Source organism: Vigna unguiculata, chromosome 3, assembly GCF_037176805.1.
Source record: "Vigna unguiculata cultivar grain cowpea cultivar isolate G323 ecotype 2 chromosome 3, ASM3717680v1, whole genome shotgun sequence".
Taxonomy (NCBI): Eukaryota; Viridiplantae; Streptophyta; class Magnoliopsida; order Fabales; family Fabaceae; genus Vigna; species Vigna unguiculata.
In genome coordinates this window covers 68,753,678-68,772,148 of record NC_140794.1, presented here as the reverse complement: position 1 = coordinate 68,772,148, position 18,471 = coordinate 68,753,678, and the positions used below count along the sequence as shown (strand labels likewise).

Below are 18,471 nucleotides of genomic sequence, written 5' to 3'. Positions count from 1 at the left end.
TAATTTATATATATATATATATATATATATATATATTTACCTTCTGTGCGTTCGATTTTCTCTATTTTCATAAAAATTTGAGTTAAGATTAATAATATTTATTTTTAAAATATATATAATAAATTTTAAAATAGTTATTAAATAGAATAATCGCTAAAAAACGTTTTTCAAATAATGGTCAAAATATAAGAGATTACGGTTAAAGATAAACTAATTATAAAATAATTAATTTTTAAAATAATAATTAAAAATAAAATTAGAATCTATTGAATAGGACACAAAAGTGGATACAAAATTCGGTCAAAATTAATTATATTTCTCTATGTATACACAATATTCCCTTAAAATAATGTAACATTTAGATTTTTTTTTCAATGTATATAAATTATTTTCTTGACAGACTTAAATATATATGGCACAAATCATACTTTAATTTACAAAAAATAGAATTTAATAGAAAAAAAATTGATGCATGTGTTTGAATATATTTTTTTCATACTTTTAAATCAACATCAATTTGAACCGTGGAATATGTGAAATAAAAATATATAAGTTATAAAAAAAATTAAATATTAAAGTAAACAAAACTAAACTATTTATAATAAAAATTAAATATTAAAGTAAAAAATAATAATAATAATTAAACAGTATTGTTTTATCGTTTATTTAAAAAAAACTTAATTTCTATCGATGAACTGCTCACTAATTGAATAATGTATTTTATTTTCACATTTTTATTCAATGGCCTCTTATCCTAAACACCGCGCACACTCCATTTTTTAATTAAATCACTACCATTGAGACAATGATCGTGAGCTTCTCATCCCCGTCACTACTATATAAGGTCATGCTACCTTGCTCTCGTCATCTCACTTTACCACCTTCATTGCAATTCTAACAGAACTGGTATGTTTTTGTTTGAACCTTAACTCTAACTAACACTTTATCATTCTCTTATATGTTTTTTGTATTTTTCTCATTTTTTTTATACTCGTTGCTTTACTACTCCCATTTCAATTTTTTTTTCATCGTCTTATAATATTTTTCTTCAATATTTAGGCTTTTACCAATTTCGGAACTCTATGTTCTCCACTTTGACAAAATAGTTATTTGTGTGAAAGGTGAATACAAACCAATTTAAGCTTGTCCTTTGAATGTTTTTTTTATTGAAAGTATACAATTTGTTTATTTTGTTGTTTATACACTTGCTATATCTAATTTGAGAAAAAACATTATGTTTCAATTGTTTAAGAGGGACCTAACAATTGTGGTGTTGGTGTTGAAAAAACTTTTGGGTGTGACATTTTTTACGCACATTACAAAAGCGACTCTCTTTTTGCTCTATATTAATTAATTATGAAAGTGTAAAAATTTTCCCTTAAATTTCCTCCTCCTTTTTAGAAGGTGTTTTAAAATTCAGCAAAACTAAAGAGTATTTCAGTTCGGTTCAGTTAAGTTAAGTTTAGTTTGGTTCAATTCGATTATGTCTAGTTCGGTTCGCTTCGATCCGATTCAGTTAGGTTCAGTGCGGTTAAGTTCAGTTTAGTTCGGTTCAATGCGGTTCGGTTCGGTTCGGTTCGATTTGGTTTGGTTTGGTTCGGTTCGGTCCGGTTCAGTTCAGTGTTGTTCGGTTCAGTTCGATTCGATTCGGTTTGGTTTAGTTCAATTCAATAAAGAATATATAATAAATTTTTAAAATAGTTGTTAAATGTAAAATTAGAAAAATAAAATTTGTACATAAAAGAAGTTTTTCAAACAAATGTTGAAGACAAAAGATGTTTTTAGGCTAATGGTTAAAAATAAACTATTTATAAAATAATTAGTTTTTAAAATAACAATTAAGAGTAAGATTGGAATAACGAAATATGGACACAAAAGAGGGTATCTTTTTTATATATTGTTATAGATGAAAAAAATTAGTCTAACTAAACTTAACTATGATTATTTGTATTATAGTAAAGTAACACAAAAAAACTAAGCTATTTATAATAAAAATTATATATGAAAGGAAAAAAAATTCATTGTCTTATAATATTTTTCTTAAATATTTAGGCTTTTACCAATTTCGGAACTTTATGTTCTCCACTTTGATAAAATAGTTATTTCCGTGAAAGGTGAATAAAAATATTTTTAAGCTTGTCTTTTGAATGTTGTTTTTATTGAAAATATGCAATTTGTTTTTGTTACTGTTTATACATTTGCTATATTTAATTTGGGGAAAAAATAATATGTTTCAATTGTTTAAGAGGAATCTCACGATTGTGGTGTAGGTGCTGAAAAAACTTTTGGGTGTGACATTTTTTATGCACATCACAAAGCGACTCTCCTTTTGCTCTATATTAATTAATTATGAAAGTGTAAAATTTTTCCTTAAAATTTCTCCTATTTTTTTTAAGGTTTAAATTTAGCAAAAGTAAAGAGTATTTATGTTCAATTCAGTTCAGTTCAATTCGGTTTGGTTAGTTTCAGTCTGGTTCGGTTCATTGCGATTCAGTTCGGTTTAGTGCGGTTAGGTTTGGTTCAATGTGGTTCAGTTCGGTACAGTGCGATTCAGTTCGGTCCAGTACGATTTGGTTCGGTCTGGTTCAGTTCAGTTCAGTGCGGTTCGGTTCAATTCGGTTCGGTTTAGTTCGGTTTAGTGCAGTTCAGTTCGGTTCAGTGTGGTTCGGTTCGGTTCGATTTGGTTTGGTCCGGTTCAGTATGCTTTGATTCGACTTGGTTCAATGCGGTTCAGTTTGGTTCGGTTCGGTTCGATCTGATTCGATTCGGTTTGGTTCAGTTCAATTTGATTTTGTTCGATTCAATACCATTCAATAAAGAATATATAATAAATTTTTAAAATAGTTGTTAAATGTAAAATTAAACAAATAAAGTATGTACATAAAAGAAGTTTTTAAAATAAATGTTGAAGACAAAAGAGGTTTTTAGACTAATGGTTAAAAGTAAACTATTTATAAAGTAATTAGTTTTTAAAATAACAATTAAGGGTAAAATTGGAATAACGAAATATGTGCACAAAAGAGGGTATCCTTTTTATATATTGTTATAGATGAAAAAAATTAGTCTAACTAAACTTAACTATGATTATCTGTATTATATTAAAGTAACACAAAAAACTAAACTATTTATAATAAAAAATAAATTTGAAAGGAAAAAAATTAATTTTTTTTCATCGTCTTATAATATTTTTCTTAAATATTTAGGTTTTTACCATTTTCGAAACTTCATGTTCCCCACTTTGACAAAAGAGGGTTCATTGCGGTTCGGTTCGGTTCAATGCGGTTAGGTTCGGTTCAATGTGGTTCGGTTCAGTTTAGTGCGGTTCAGTTCGGTCCAATCCGGTTCGGTTCGATTCAATACGATTTGGTTCGGTCTGGTCCGGTTTGGTTTAGTGCGATTTTCGGTGCGGTCTGGTCCGATTCAGTTCAGTTTAATTCGTTGCGATTCAGTTCAATTCAGTTCAGTGCGGTTCGGTTTGGTTATATTTGATTTGGTTCGGTTCGGTCCAGTCCGGTCCAGTTCGGTTTGGTGCGGTTCAATTCAGTTCAGTGTGGTTCGGTTCGGTTCGGTCCGCTCCGATTCGGTATGGTTCGGTTCAATTTGGTTCAGTGCGGTTCGATTCGCTCTGATTCGATTCGGTTCGATTTAGTTCAATTTGATTTGGTTCGATTCAATTCTGTTCAATAAAATATATAATGAATTTTTAAAATAGTTGTTAAATGTAAAATTAGAAAAATAAAATATGTACATAAAAGAAATTTTTAAAACAAATGTTGAAGACAAAAGAAGTTTCTAGGCTAGTGGTTAAAAGTAAACTATTTATAAAATAATTAATTTTTAAAATAACAATTAAGGGTAAAATTGAAATAACGAAATATAGACATAAAAGACAACATATATATATATATATTAGGTTATCTAATAAATAATAAATACTTTAAAAATTTAAAGAGAACAGAATGAGTATTAAGAAGAGATGAAAACGAAAACTAAACGAGTATTTGTATATTTACCTATTATCCTTACACGTGCTTTAAAAAAATCATATATTATCCATACACATGTTGATAGCCAATCAATGCGATTCTCGTACCAATTGAAAAAATCATATTATATATATATATATATATATATATATATATATATATATATATATATATATATATATATAATCCGGTCGTTTATTTAATATGTTAGAATTTATATCTATACTTTGCATAAGAAATTATATATAAAATATATAATATTATATCATAACAAAATCAAATTTAATTAATTAAACCACTTTTATAGAAATATTCTTTTGGTGAATGTTAACATTTAAAACGGTAATAAGTAAAAAGAGTAATCCGTGAAGATACAAACTTATTAATGTAGTATTTTTTTTTAGTAATAACAGTTGTTATCAATTCATATTTATCCGTGAAAACTTCTTGGGCAACTATATTTCTTTAAACTGAAGCTTTCTTAAACAAATTAAAATCTATATATTTATGTAATGTATTGTTTATGTTTGTGGAGACTATTTGACTAAGTATGGAACTCTTCATTCATATCTGGTTATCTCTGATGGAATGATCGTCTCATCACATAAAAAATGAGAGAATTATAAATTCACATATAGAAGTTTTTTTTTTTTTTTTTCTGTATCCGACAAAACATTAACAGTATTTTGAATTGTAAGAGGACATGATTGGCACTTGTGTGGTCATCCATTGCTTGCAATAAATATAGACAGCGGTGATTCATTGACATTACTTATCTTATTTAGGGCAGACCAAATCTTTGGTTTTATTTTCTCTGAATCGTTCCAAAAGTCGTCATTTTGGTCTCGTTCTGTTCTTATCTCAAGGAACATTTATCTCTTATTGTTCTTCTGTAGAAAGCAATAATTTCTACTCTTTGGAAACTAACATGAAGAACTAAATACCCTGATAAAGTTTTCACGTCACTAAAAAGATAAATATATATTTTCTGCAAAACAAATTGATAGAGTATAAAAACATATGGTACAGTGGGGAAAGATAAGATAGATAGGTGTGTGTGAGGGAAAGAAAAGAAAGATGTCAGGGCCTGAATGCTGTTCAAACCCACCAATCCTTAGCCCAACTGCAGGAAATGGAACTGTGGAGAAACTGGGTGCTCTTGACTGCTATCTCACTGCCTCTCCTCACTCTAACTTCGCCGTTCTTATGCTCTCCGATATTTTCGGTATTTCATCTATCACCATTCTTTTCTGCAATTCACTTTCTCAACCATTATAATTCCTTATTCCAGACACATATTCTTTGCTCACAGATCATAGTTATTTCAGAAGTTAATAAATTTATCGTTATCAAACAGTCATGTTCGTTTTGAATGACTTTCTACAAGATTTGTGTGTCTATGAATTTGTTGGATGAGTTGTGTCTGTTATATATTTATATGCGTACCATTTCATGCCCAACTGAAAGCTACAATGGTGGTTTATATATACTGAATTCATCATGTTGAATGTATACAGAATCTTTTCTCAGACATTGCCTTTATCCAAAATCTATATTAACTTGGCATGCCCCCGGTTTTCTTTTGCAGGATATCAAGCGCCACTTTTAAGGTATGGTTAATTTTCATGTCTGTTTTTTTTTGTCTGATTTGCTATATTTTATAGTAAATAATATGTTCCGCATGTCTATCTCTCTCATTCTCAGTAATAATTACTTCTCCTTGTTGTGAAGGAAACTTGCTGACAAAGTTGCAGCTGCTGGGTATTATGTGGTTGTTCCTGACCTCTTGGAGGGTGACCCCTTTAAGCCTCATGATTCTCTCAATGACTTACCTGTTTGGTTAAAAGATCATGGACCCGTGGTTAGTTCTTATTATTTTGAGAATGTTTTAATTTGTTGATTCAGCGTTTCTGATTGTCTAATGGTGACATTCTCTGATACTTACCTGTTATGTATATTAATTAATAGGAGAAAGGTGCTGAAGGTTCAAAACCCGTAATTGAAGCCTTAAAAAGTAAAGGCTTTTCTGCAATCGCTGGTGTTGGTTTTTGTTGGGGTGGTGAGTTCTAACTGTTTCCTATGCATCTACACCTTCCTTTTATGTTGAAAGCTAAGGTGTAGTAATTGGTCGGATTTAAAGTTTTAAGAGAAACTAAGTTGGTGATTGAGCTCACAGAATCCACTGAATATATTATCTCTCTATCAGCTAAGGTCGCGGTTGAACTTGCCAAATCCAGACTGATCCAAACAGCAGTGCTGTTGCATCCAGCATTTCTCTCTGTGGATGACTTCAAAGGTATGGATTTTCAATATTTACATTCTTTTCTTTTAGTTTTTTAAAATACTAAAATTATATTGACCTCTACTGTTATATTATCATCAAATAGTCATATACATTTACTGCATGAAAAAAAACATTTTGTAAACCTGCAGAAAGCTATTTCTTTTGACAATGGATTGTTTTAAAAGCCTGCTTTATGTTTATTCTTCACAAACTCGTGATTGATCATTTTTTTGTATTGATGTACAGAAGAATAATTATATATTGGTCTAACATGCAGATGTTGATACTCCAATTGCTATACTTGGAGCCGAGAGTGACAAATATTGTCCTCCAGAGCTTGTGAAACAATTTGAAGAACTCCTAGCTGCTAAACCTGGGGTCAGTTAAAGAAATTGTGTATTAGGAGACAGAGAAAATGTGTGATGAAGATTGTTTTTGTGTTGACAGGTATCGAGTTTTGTTAAAATATATGGAGAAGTAGAACACGGTTGGGCTGTGAGATACGACACAGAAGATGCAGAAGCTGTGAAAGCCGCAGAGGAGGCCCACAAGGACTTGCTGGATTGGCTTGCTAAACATCTTAAGTGAGAATGTTGTTCAGATACTATAATGCCATGCACTTCTTCTACCCATATCCCTAAAATATGTCAACACAGTCTTTTTCGTTTTTTACTTTTTCTGTGTTTTTTTTTTATTATTGTTGACAGTTCAATAACTGGTGTAGAACAACGAGAAAAAACTCAACAAGATTTGAAAAATAGTTATCAAACTTATGTTATGCTATTTGAAAAGAACAAGTTTAAGTCACAGAATTCGTGTTTATTTCGGTCCCTGATTTCCGAGTGATATAAAATTTTACAATGAAAATACGACACAGAAAATGATTTCAAAAATGTTAAATAAATATAAAAGTAATTTAGGAATTTAAAATGACAAAGAAGAAAAAAAATGAAATATATATATATATATATAAAATCATTTTCATTTCGTTTTCCATTTATAAAATATCAAATATTATTTATAAATGCATTCATGATTCATAATGAGTGTAATCCAAATATTTTTTATTAACTCATCAGGACATGTTAGACAACATCCTTCTTATGAATTTGAATGTGAATTAAAAATTGTAGACTAAATAAAAATAAATTAAATAAATAATAAAAGTTATACACTTATAATTTAAGATAAATTAAATACCACCTTATTTCTTATATAATTTTAATCTTAATTTATTAATGTCAAATTTGAACGTTGTCTCCCAAAATATATATTCGTAATTTACTTATACGAGATTTAGTTCAGGTTTAATTAATTAGAAGAGACTGATTTTGGTCTGTTTTTAAAAATATTTCAATTACGATCTAATTTTTTGAAAGTGTTTGTATTAGATTATTTTCAAAAGTAAAAATACTAACGGCTTACCATATATCAATTTATGGTCTTTTTTAATTTTTTTAAGATATAATTACTAATTTAGTTCGGTTCAACTTGATTCCTTATTATTAGTTAGTTTAAGTTAGTCCCTCAATTATATGAAAAAGTTCAATTTGATCATCTACATTAAGTTAGAGTTAACATTGTGTTCGTACAGAATACGTGTCAAAGCGTGAACTTTTTTATTTTTTATTTTATTTTTGAATTTTTTAATATTTTTCTAAAAATTTATAAATTGTTACATGTCAGGTTATCGTCATGCCACATGGCTGTTTACCGTCGTGTGACATGTGACAGTGATGATAATTGTTTTCAATTTAGTTATCTATTTAAATTTTTGGTTCAATTTAGTACCTTATTCTTTAAAAAGATACAATTTTATCATTTCCAAATTGAGACCAAATTAATAAATAAGTTTAATTACAACTTATATAACTTATATATACATGTTACAATAATTTTTTTGAATTTATACATCAAATTACTACACCTCAATATTTAAATTATTTTATTTTTTACAATTTTACCTTTGTAATTAGGTATTTAAGTGGAATGATTTGATGTAATTCAAAAACATTATTTTAACATGTATATATAAGTTATAATTAAGTTTATTTACTAATTTGATCTCAAATTAAAAGGATAAAATTGGATCGATTTAAAGAATATGTATTAAATTGAATAAAAAGTTTAAATAAAGGACTAAATTGAAAATAATTATTATCACGTGTCCCAACTATAAACTGGCATGTGGCATGAGAGTAACCTAACACATGACAGTTTATAAATTTTTAGAAAAAAATATTAAAATAAATAAAAAATTAAAATTTTCACTTCTTGTCATCAATAAGGACACATTAACTTCAATTTGATGAAAATGACTAAACTGAACCACTCTAAATAATTTGAGAACTAAATTGAATCAACCAATAATAAATATCAAATTAAACCAAATCAAAAAATTAAGAGACTAATTCAGTAATTATACTTTAATATTTTAAAACAATGCAATGAAAATACCAACATTTTAAAATAATTTACAATCACATATTGTTGTGCATAATTCTTTTCTTTTATTTCTACAACCCTAAACCCTACAAATCCTATTTAAGATGGTTTCTGATTAATGATTTCATAGCAGTTTTGGGTATTATTCGTAGTATATTTTAAATATATTTTATAACTTAACTACATATTTTTCAGAGAAAAAGAATAACGAATGATTTAATTTAAGAGGAGAGAAAAAATATGTAAAATAATAATATAAAAATTAAAACAAAATGAAAGCAAAGAATGGAGTGCGTGGAGCATGTCAGTGTACATAAGCCAGATATATCTGTTGAGTGACGTGGATCCTCTGCCGTCCAAAAATAACTAGAGGTGTGCACTCAAATCGTGCACGTTAAACTTTTCATATTTTATTTTTTCTATTAATATTTTGTCCAAATAAAAATTTATTTCTGATGCAGTTAAAAAATAGCGTAGATATCCTTATCCTTTGGTCACAAATATAACTGTTGAATGGAACCTTCTTTTCGTTTCTTTTTTTCTGTTGACCGTAGCATTCATTGATTCACAAAGAACAGTAGTGTCCAAAGACAAATACGAGAGTAACGTAGTAGGGTTGTTAGCGTTGAGGTTGAGTTTATAGCGGTGATAGCTTAATATTATCAATGTCAGGACCTCAATGCTGCTCAAACCCACCACTTCTGAACCCTAATGCAGGAGCTGGTCACGTTGAAAAACTCGCTGGTCTCGATTCATATGTTGCTGGCTCCCCCAATTCCAATCTCACCGTTCTTCTTATCTCCGACATTTATGGTAATCTATGATCAAAGTTCCATCTTTTCTCTTTTGTGTTTATTCTTTTCCTTTCTGCATCGTTATTTTTCTGCTTCTGCATCACAAATCCTTTGTTTTTTTGTTAACTTAACATGCTCAATGTGTTTTTGCAGGGTATGAAGCACCGAAGTTAAGGTATGGGCTAAATCATTAAATCTCCTGTCTATTTTTTATTTATATTCCAGTAGTAGTTTTTCAAGTCACAAGTTATGGCAAGTTTTCTTTGTCTCTGGCCAATTTCCAAGTAATGATACAGTAGTTTGCTTCTCCTGATATTTTATTTGATTTTATTCTTATTCGTATTTATTTTTCCGATGATTCATTCATTGTGCTTTCTCGTGTGTATTTTTTGTGGAACAAATTTGTGTTTCCTTAGACCCACCCAATTACTCATGTACGTTGTTCTGATTGAACTTACTTGTGCCTTTTAAATTGCTATCTCACGACCTTTGGGTGGTATTGATAGAATATTGATTTTCATGGGGAAATAATTAAATGAATGTCCATTTCAATGTATATGTGTAAATCAAATGAATCAACCACTCACTAATACTGTATATAAGTTAGATTGTTACTTGATTTTTAATCTTTAAGTGATTTATCTGATCATTTGTTTCATTGTGATGCCTACCTTTTTGTAAATTTATTTAATAAATTATGCCTCCAGTAGAATTTGGATGTTTCATTCAGCTCTCGTTGTCGAATCTCTCTTTCTATGATGCCAAATTTAGTATACCCCTAGGAAGTAATCCTGTTTGTCTTATGATGTAAAGGAACATTGCAGACAAGGTTGCAGCTGCTGGGTATTATGTGGTTGTTCCTGATTTCTTCTTTGGTGATCCCTTTAATCCTGAGAATGCTGACCGGCCGGTTCCTGTCTGGATAAAAGATCATGGCACGGTTGGTTCTTATTTACAAAGTGGTGGTTTATATAATTGTTCCCTTTTCTGTATCTTGAAGCAAATACCTTTTTCTTTCGTTTTATTGAAACTGAATTTTTGGCTGTGTTGAAACTTTGATAACACTATAGTTCTGATTGTAGAAGATTACCGCCGGATTCAGATGTCATTTTATTTGATTTTTTAATACCGTAGCAGTTGGACAGTTCTATGTTTTAATGTTAATCTGCAACCTGCATCTGTTGTTTGAGTTTGTATGTAGATAAGATGTTATAAACTATCGTGGATCAAATGCATGAAATTCTGTAACTATACATTATCCTCTGATGCTTTCATATTATATTAACAGGACAAAGGATTTGAAGCTGCAAAATCCATAGTTGAAGCTTTGAAAAGTAAAGGTGTTTCGGCTATTGGGGCTGCTGGCTTTTGTTGGGGGGGTTAGTAATTCTGTTTCACTTATTTGGAGTGCTTGTTTATCCCCTTCCTTTTGTTTGTATACTAATATACTATGTACTATATATACAGCACTTTCAGCTCCTCTTAAGCATATTTATTGTTGGTTTGATTTTAAGTTTTAAACATGATATAAAGTTAGTAATGAAACTCAGAATGTACCCTTTTATTTAATCCCACAGCTAAAGTCGTGGTTGAACTTGCAAAATCCACACTAATTCAAGCGGCTGTGCTTTTACATCCATCATTTGTCTCTGTGGATGACTTCAAGGGTATGGATTTCAATATTTAGATTATTTCTTAATTTTCATAATTATTCATGGAAGATTACTCTGCATCTTGCAATTTACAAGGAAGAATGACAATCAAAATGATGTTGCAGGATCTTATCATACCATCAATCTAAGCATGTTTGTGTGAATGGGGTCTTGCATCACTTCCAGAATCACATTTGTCTTCACATTGACTTGCAGTGCATTTTATATTTTGATGATGTGATCAAAGTTATGAATAATATGTTCTTGATTAGTGAAACTGTTCAAGGAGTAGTTAGCTTTCTTGTTCTTTTTCTTTTTCGTTAAATTATATTGGCATATAGTGTTATGAACTTATCATAATCATTACATTTAACATTTAATTTTGGCATAGAAATGGATTGATGAATATTTTATTGGTTAATTAATTTGTTTGTCCCTGGATTATTTAGATTTTTTAAATAGGTCATTATCCTTTGTTTAGATGAGGAGAAACAAAACTCGGGAGGAAAGAAACCCTTTGAAATTTGAAATTTTTTCTTGTTTAGAAGAGAAAATGGAGTCAAATATGTGAGAAATATCATTGACTAAAAGAAGCAAGTAAAGTTAAATATGTCTCCCAAATTCAGATTTAAATTTCTTATTTCCTTCCTCCTCATTTTCTTTCAACTCATCTAAACATAGTAAAAAAGTTTGTACGTAGATTCTTGAGGAGACAAAGGAGGACCCTCGGGGTCCCCCTCACTTGAAATTTATTAATATTTATATGGCATATAATATTATTTGCGATTTCGTATATTATTGACTGGAAAAATGAAAAAAATAAGTAAATATGGCCACACCTTGCTTATGGATGATTATTTTTGTCTGAAAGATAATGAAAACCTAAAACAGTCATGGTATATATGTATATGTTTTATCATGACTACTAATACAGTTGTCATTTCTGGATCATTCAAAATAGTGAGCGAGGAAGGAGCAATAATTAGCAGATTTCTTGAAGCTGTGACTAAGACTTTCATATTTTAACTGCAATTATTGGTCTTACTTCAGGTGTTGATATTCCAACTGCTATACTTGGAGCTGAGATTGACAAAATGTCTCCTCCAGAGCTTGTGAAACAGTTTGAACAAGTCCTAACTGCTAAACCCGGGGTTGTCTCTTCATTCTTTTTGTGGTCATCTACCATCATTTTATATTACCTTAATGTTTTGCTAGTAATATTATTTTAATGTCACTATGTTTATTGTTTTTTCCTCTACAATTACAAGATGAAATCTTCATTCTTCCTCCTTTTTTTGGCTTTTGATGGGTGCATACAAGTTGGAATTGATTCATCTATCCGAAGCTTAGCGTTATTCAAAATTCATTTTAGCATCCTATTTGTAACTTGTTTGTGTTTTCTTTCTTGGAGACGTACACTTGACCCATAACCGTTCATTCATGTTTAGGTTAATGGATATAGTTTTGAAGTTGAGGAGAAAGTTCTGTACTTTATATTGAGCTTGTTTAACGTTCTTTAATCCAAAATAGAAAGTGGGATGTGTTAGTAATGAGTGAATGTTTATCTGTTGCAGGTTGATTCTTTTGTTAAAATATTTCCTAAAGTCTCTCATGGTTGGACTGTGAGGTACAAAAACGAAGATGAAATAGCTGTGAAGGCTGCAGAAGAAGCCCATCAGGACTTGCTGAACTGGTTTGCTAAACATCTTAAGTGAGAAATTTTGGTATGCTAAGGACATGCTGTGTTTTGACAACAAAATAAAACACTGCGAATTATCATCTTTTTTCTGCAGTGTGTAAGTTACAAGAAAATAAGTAATGTATCTTTGGTTGTTGGAATATGCTTCACATAGTGATTTCAATGTAGCTATCATGCTCAAAGGAAAGTATTATCGTCCTGTTTTACCTCTAATATATTATGCTAATGAATGTTGGTCTTCAATCAGGCAAGGAACAAAACGATGAAAGAAAATATTTAGGGTATGTGTGTGTGATTATACAAGATATGAATGGAATATGATGAGATATTAGTGTTACATTAACATAAGAAAAGGTTATAGAAATTCAGGTCATTTACACATCTGCAAAGAAAACAATTGAAAGTATTAATAGGATAAAATATTGTATTTATTAGTTTTATGAAGAGGATTGGGAAACATTGTTAAGAGGATCTTTGAAAATGTTATTTTTAACCAAGTTTAATGGAGTCATGTGTTTATGTACTACATTGCGCCTTGTAAAGTTTGACATGCATCACACATCCTTGCAAAATTAAAAGAGGAGACTTTTTATATGTAAATGTGACACCCACATCATTAACATATAAATTAAAATAATTTTAAAAATTTTACCTTCAACTTCTAATACATATGGGGTTGTGGGGGCTATTTCCTCATATGGTATTTCCTTTTTAACTAGATGTATTAATAAAAAATTACTCCCGTGAAAAAAAGTTAGATGTTGTCTTCATAAAACAGCTTTGCTTTAAATGAATACAGTAATTTATGAGAAATGAGAGATAGATTATAGAAAACATGCAATTTCTAAAAAATATAAATAAACATCTAAATTAATATTTAAGGAATAAATTTTCAATCATCAATTTTATTATCCTATAGTTTGTATATTTTCTATGTATAAGTTTGAATAGGATCAAGTTTGGCACGAGATTTTTTTGTAAGATTAGAAAATGACGACGTTTTAAAAGTGATAGTGGTTTAAAAATAGTGAGACTCGATTATTTTAATATTAAAAGGTTTTAGTATAAATAGAATTGTTATAAACGAGTTTCATTATTTTAAAACACATCATCTCTCTAGAAACCACTTTTCTAGAGTTCTCTGACTTCTCTCTAGAGATTTTGTCTCTCTGATCGTCTGATTGAAGAACCGAGATCATAGGATTGATCTTCTCGGCGAGCTCTTCAAATTGGACTGATCAGTTTCTTCATTCGTGTAAGTTGAGTTTTCGCTCTCTTTTTTAGTCTTTTTCTGTTTTCTGTTGCATGCGAGTCCTTTTTCGCTTGCATGCGACGTTTTAATCATCAATATAAGTCTCTGATGATCAGTGATTATAACGGTATGTCCTGATCGTTCTTATGATGTTTCTATACGTAGATAAAGCATCTTGTGGAGTTAAAGGTATTGACATTTTTAAGGCGTTGACGTTTATAAAGCTGTCTAAACAAGATAACAGGTATAGGAAGCTAACTGTTTTGCTTGAATTTCGTATAGAAATCATTTTGATGACTTTGAGTTGCATGATTGAGTGTTGTATGAGTGCTTTAACTGTGTAATTGAGTGTATGATTGGATTGTGATAGATTTCTGGATAGTTGCATGTGAGAACAAATTGAGAATCTGATATTTTCGCCTAAGCGAGCAGCTCTCGCCTAAGCGAAAACACCAGAAACTCATCTCCTGTCTCTGCGCGAGATCTCGCCTAGCCGAGCCAGTCTCGCTTGAGCGAGAGTCACTCTCGTCTAAGCGAGAATTCGCCCAAAATTTAGGTTTTTCTCTGTTTCGAGCCTCGTTCAGGCGAGAATGACTGGCCTAAGTGAGAGAGCCCCTTTCGCCTGGGCGAGACCTTCCAGCTTGGGCGAGAACCTCTGCAGTTGAATGTTATTTCTCTGTTTCTAATGGATAAAGTTATGTTTAAATGTTAAAATGTGAACTTAGTTATGATATGCATGAATTGTTATGACTGGTAATATGTGTGGTGAAATTGCATGAAGTTGGAATATGAGAATATGTGGTTGAATTAGGATTTCAAGGGAAATTCTAAGAGGAATGTTTTAGTGTATGTAAGGACATAAGGACTCAGTTTTGGTTGGTATCCTGACGCTCCAATAACCATTAAGGCTCATGTAGAGCATAATGGATTATGTCGGGAGGAGTAGCAGGAGGTCCTAGTCCGTGGATCCGATTCAGTCATATACGTGAAGGGGACTTACCTTGGGAGTGGTTGGGTGATAACCTCTTGTGTCCAAACTCTGCAGAGTTTGGGAACCGTCACAGGTGCACGCCACCAACAGTGGCGGAACTAGGATGTGACAAGGGGGAGCCACGGCTCCCCCATTTTTTTTTTGAATTTTTTTTTATATATTTATATATTTTTTAAAATTATATTATATATTATTTATATTAAAATTATATTATGGAAAATTATAATAAAAGATAAAATAAAAAATTTTAATAGAGACATTAATTTATAAAAGAGATTAGGGTTTTTCTGACTATAAGATCTTTTCATCATGTAAATTATCATGAAAGTCCGTGAAGAAAGATAAATACAAAGGTTGGGAAATAGAGGTTGGAAACACATAGATTGAGATTCTTGTATACATTCTTGCATGATCTATCACAAATCAAGGTTAGTATCTTATTATGATTTATGTATGTTAGTTTATGATTCTTTTTAGGATGTTTCTTCCAAATTAAGTTTATCCCAAATTAATATAATCCCTAATTATGATTTTAGGGATTCTTTTATGAAATTGGTATGAACCCTAATTATAATTTTTCCTAAATTATTATAATCCTTTAATTATGAAATTTAGGGATTTTGTGTTTTTCGCTACCTATGGTAATTTTTTTTTAAGTTTTGAATTTATACAGTATTGCTTATTTAATTAAAGTAGTATGAGTTTTGTTATGTTTTGCATTGTGATAATTGTGATTTGTGAATATAAATTTTATTTTTTCTAAATAGGTAAGAGGTGATAAATTTATATTAGAAAGATTATGGTAAAAAGTAAAAAAATTGATTCCTTTTTTCAAAGAGGAAGGTTTGTGATGAAGATGAAAAAGAAATGCATTTACGTGAACTAAGCTTGAGAAATTTAATAAGAACCAAGAATTTAAGACAATATAAAACAAATCTCTAAAGTTATCAGAGTTACATATAATGAATTTAACAATTCAATAGAACGTGATATGGAAAAAAACGACATCAAATTTGACAATACCACCAAATCAAATTGATGAGATACGAATGACTTATCTAAAATGGTATTCATGAATTGGTATCATGATATAATAGCGATTTTTTTGAATTCTACTATTATATGTGTTTGTTATAAGAAGAGGAAATGAAGAGAAAAAAATGAATAGTTTTTCTTCTAAGAAAATTATATATAACAAATCTAATTTGGCCCCCCTACAATTTTAGTCCAAGTTCCGCCACTGGCCACCAAGAGATCTGATGTCGCTTACATAATTCAGATATTGAGTCTAGAGTAATATATTTGTACTATGTTTGTGGTAGTCTATGTGATTCTAGTAAAAAAATGAGAAAGACTGCATGATTTGTTTATAATTGAATTGCATGATTTTTCTTATCAGATTAGCTTACCCTTGCTTTCTGTGTGTTTGTCTCGTGTTGTATGTTTTTCTTTTGCGATGATCACCTATTTGGTAGGAGCAGATGTGGTTGCAGTGTCAAAGGCACTTCTAGAGGATGAAGAGCCATCGTTTTAGTATTGAGGAGGAGGTTTCCAGTGGAAGTTTCAGCAGTGGTCAATTTAAGTATAGAGTTTGTTAGTTTAGTTTAAGTGTATAAGTGATATATTTTTATAGTCATATTTTTTTGTAAGACTGTATTAATATATTGTGTACACTGGATTATCTATTTTTTTGAACTATGATGAAATTTCCTATTTTTATTAGTTATAAGCTGCTGTTGGGATGTTACATTTTTCGATTAGCTTCTACTTTTTGTTTTTATTAGTTGAAATAGTTGAAAAGTTTGTGTGATTTTTTTACTAATGTTTGATAACCAATTTAGTTTCAATAATTTGTAACATTTTTCTGGAAAGTAGCGATTCTTAAAACGTCTGCTTTAAGCTTTTTATATTTATATTTATTTTAATTTTCAATATTTTTTAAATTTCACCTTTTTCATATAAGATATCGTTTTTCTTATTATTTTTAATTATTAATAATTAATTTCATTTTTATTATTTTTAATTTATTTTATATCAGATCCTTTTCATTTCATTTTGATAAATAAACTATTTACAACAACAATTTATCATTATAAATATTATCAATACTATTATTTTTATTTTCAATTATAATATTTCAGAATTATTAATAATTAAAAATAACATTATATTATAATATATAACTTACTTATCATAAGTATTAAATTATATATGTAATTTATATATTTAAAATATTTATTCATTACAAATTTAATTGTAACATATTTGATATATTTAGAAGTATTTATTTATATGATTTTAATTAAATAAAATAAACATTTATGAAATGTTATATCATGTTAAAGTACTAGTTAAAAAGGTGATTACCTCGTATAAGCTTTTGAATTAGATCTTGAGGATGAAAATAGAAAGAATTATATAACAATGTCCTTTTATTATTTTTCATAATGGTTTATTAAAACATTCAATAAAAATAAATAAATTTAATATCTAAAAGTATTATCATTTTATTTATTTAATAAGATAATTAATAAAAAAATATAATAAGAGGATTAAAAAAGATAACAAAAGGGCATTAAAAACCCTCTGGCTTAAAGTTAACAAAATTCAGATTTGATAAATTAACTCAAAACCATTAAATTTATTTATAATGAATCTTTAAATTAACTTCAATCACAATTTAAGTTAAAGCTAATTTTGTTTTCTGTATGCCGGAAAAAAAATTGTTTTGTCTTATATCTTCCAGAAAACATCTTGTTTGAGTTTAATACGATAATTAAAAAAAAAACTTGTAGTATAATTTTAACACTAGATATATTTTTAATATGCACTGTTACTATATTCAAATATATTTTAGACTTAGTTTATTATATTTTTCACATATTTATAAGCATAAACATAATAATTTGTAAAATATGATACTTGATTATTTATTATTTAAAATCAAACTATAAATAAAATTTTCGTCTTCTACAAAAATCACTACCTCTCTAATTATATTTTGAAAAACGTGTGTGTGATCTTATATGATGATTAAATTAGTCGCATAACATTTATTAACTAGGATTGGTACGGCATGTTTAATAAATGTTTGATTTTCATATCTGAAAATGTAAAAAAATTAGAGGATCAAACATTTAAAAATTTATAGACATTTCGTAAAATTATAAGAACTAAAAACGAATTAAAATATATATTTTATTAAATTTAAAAGTAAACTGCAACCTAGAGTGTAGGTGTATAGGGGAATTAGTAATATAGAAACGTAGGCCATGCTATTAACAGTTTCTTGTTCTAATAACCCACCTTTTTTGTTTTTGTTTTAACAAAATATTAATGAAGAAAAGTGGAAAATGATAACATTTAAT

At 29.1% G+C, this 18,471-nt stretch overlaps 2 protein-coding genes across 3 annotated transcripts; both read left to right on the top strand.

Moving 5' to 3' along the window:
• Nucleotides 1-4,819: 4,819 nt before the first annotated feature.
• LOC114176815 (endo-1,3;1,4-beta-D-glucanase-like) lies at nt 4,820-7,092 on the top strand. 2 transcript variants are annotated; one of them, XM_028061983.2, is made up of 7 exons: nt 4,820-5,211; nt 5,575-5,596; nt 5,718-5,847; nt 5,955-6,045; nt 6,193-6,282; nt 6,548-6,648; nt 6,699-7,067. In XM_028061983.2, exons 1-7 carry the CDS (start codon nt 5,064-5,066, stop codon nt 6,732-6,734), a joined length of 618 nt encoding a protein of 205 aa, XP_027917784.1. In that variant the 5' UTR covers nt 4,820-5,063; the 3' UTR covers nt 6,735-7,067. The 2 variants fall into 2 exon arrangements, with proteins under 2 accessions (XP_027917784.1, XP_027917783.1); XM_028061982.2 differs by having other exon boundaries at nt 4,823-5,211; nt 6,718-7,092.
• Nucleotides 7,093-9,237: 2,145 nt separating this feature from the next.
• Nucleotides 9,238-13,103, top strand: LOC114175557 (endo-1,3;1,4-beta-D-glucanase-like). Its single transcript, XM_028060309.2, has 7 exons — nt 9,238-9,528; nt 9,663-9,684; nt 10,323-10,449; nt 10,798-10,888; nt 11,087-11,176; nt 12,212-12,312; nt 12,736-13,103. The coding sequence occupies exons 1-7, from the start codon at nt 9,381-9,383 to the stop codon at nt 12,874-12,876; spliced, it is 720 nt and encodes a 239-aa protein (XP_027916110.1). The 5' UTR covers nt 9,238-9,380; the 3' UTR covers nt 12,877-13,103.
• The last annotated feature ends 5,368 nt before the right edge of the window (nt 13,104-18,471 follow it).

Excerpts from the sequence above, each read along its gene's own strand:
- LOC114175557 (XM_028060309.2), top strand. The coding sequence starts at position 9,381 with ATGTCAGGACCTCAATGCTGCTCAAACCCACCACTTCTGAACCCTAAT. Across the intron at positions 9,529-9,662 it reads TCTTATCTCCGACATTTATG|GGTATGAAGCACCGAAGTTA; the intron begins GTAATCTATGAT and ends GTGTTTTTGCAG. Across the intron at positions 12,313-12,735 it reads TCCTAACTGCTAAACCCGGG|GTTGATTCTTTTGTTAAAAT; the intron begins GTTGTCTCTTCA and ends TATCTGTTGCAG.
- LOC114176815 (XM_028061982.2), top strand. The coding sequence starts at position 5,064 with ATGTCAGGGCCTGAATGCTGTTCAAACCCACCAATCCTTAGCCCAACT. Across the intron at positions 5,597-5,717 it reads TATCAAGCGCCACTTTTAAG|GAAACTTGCTGACAAAGTTG; the intron begins GTATGGTTAATT and ends CTTGTTGTGAAG. Across the intron at positions 6,649-6,717 it reads TCCTAGCTGCTAAACCTGGG|GTATCGAGTTTTGTTAAAAT; the intron begins GTCAGTTAAAGA and ends TTGTGTTGACAG.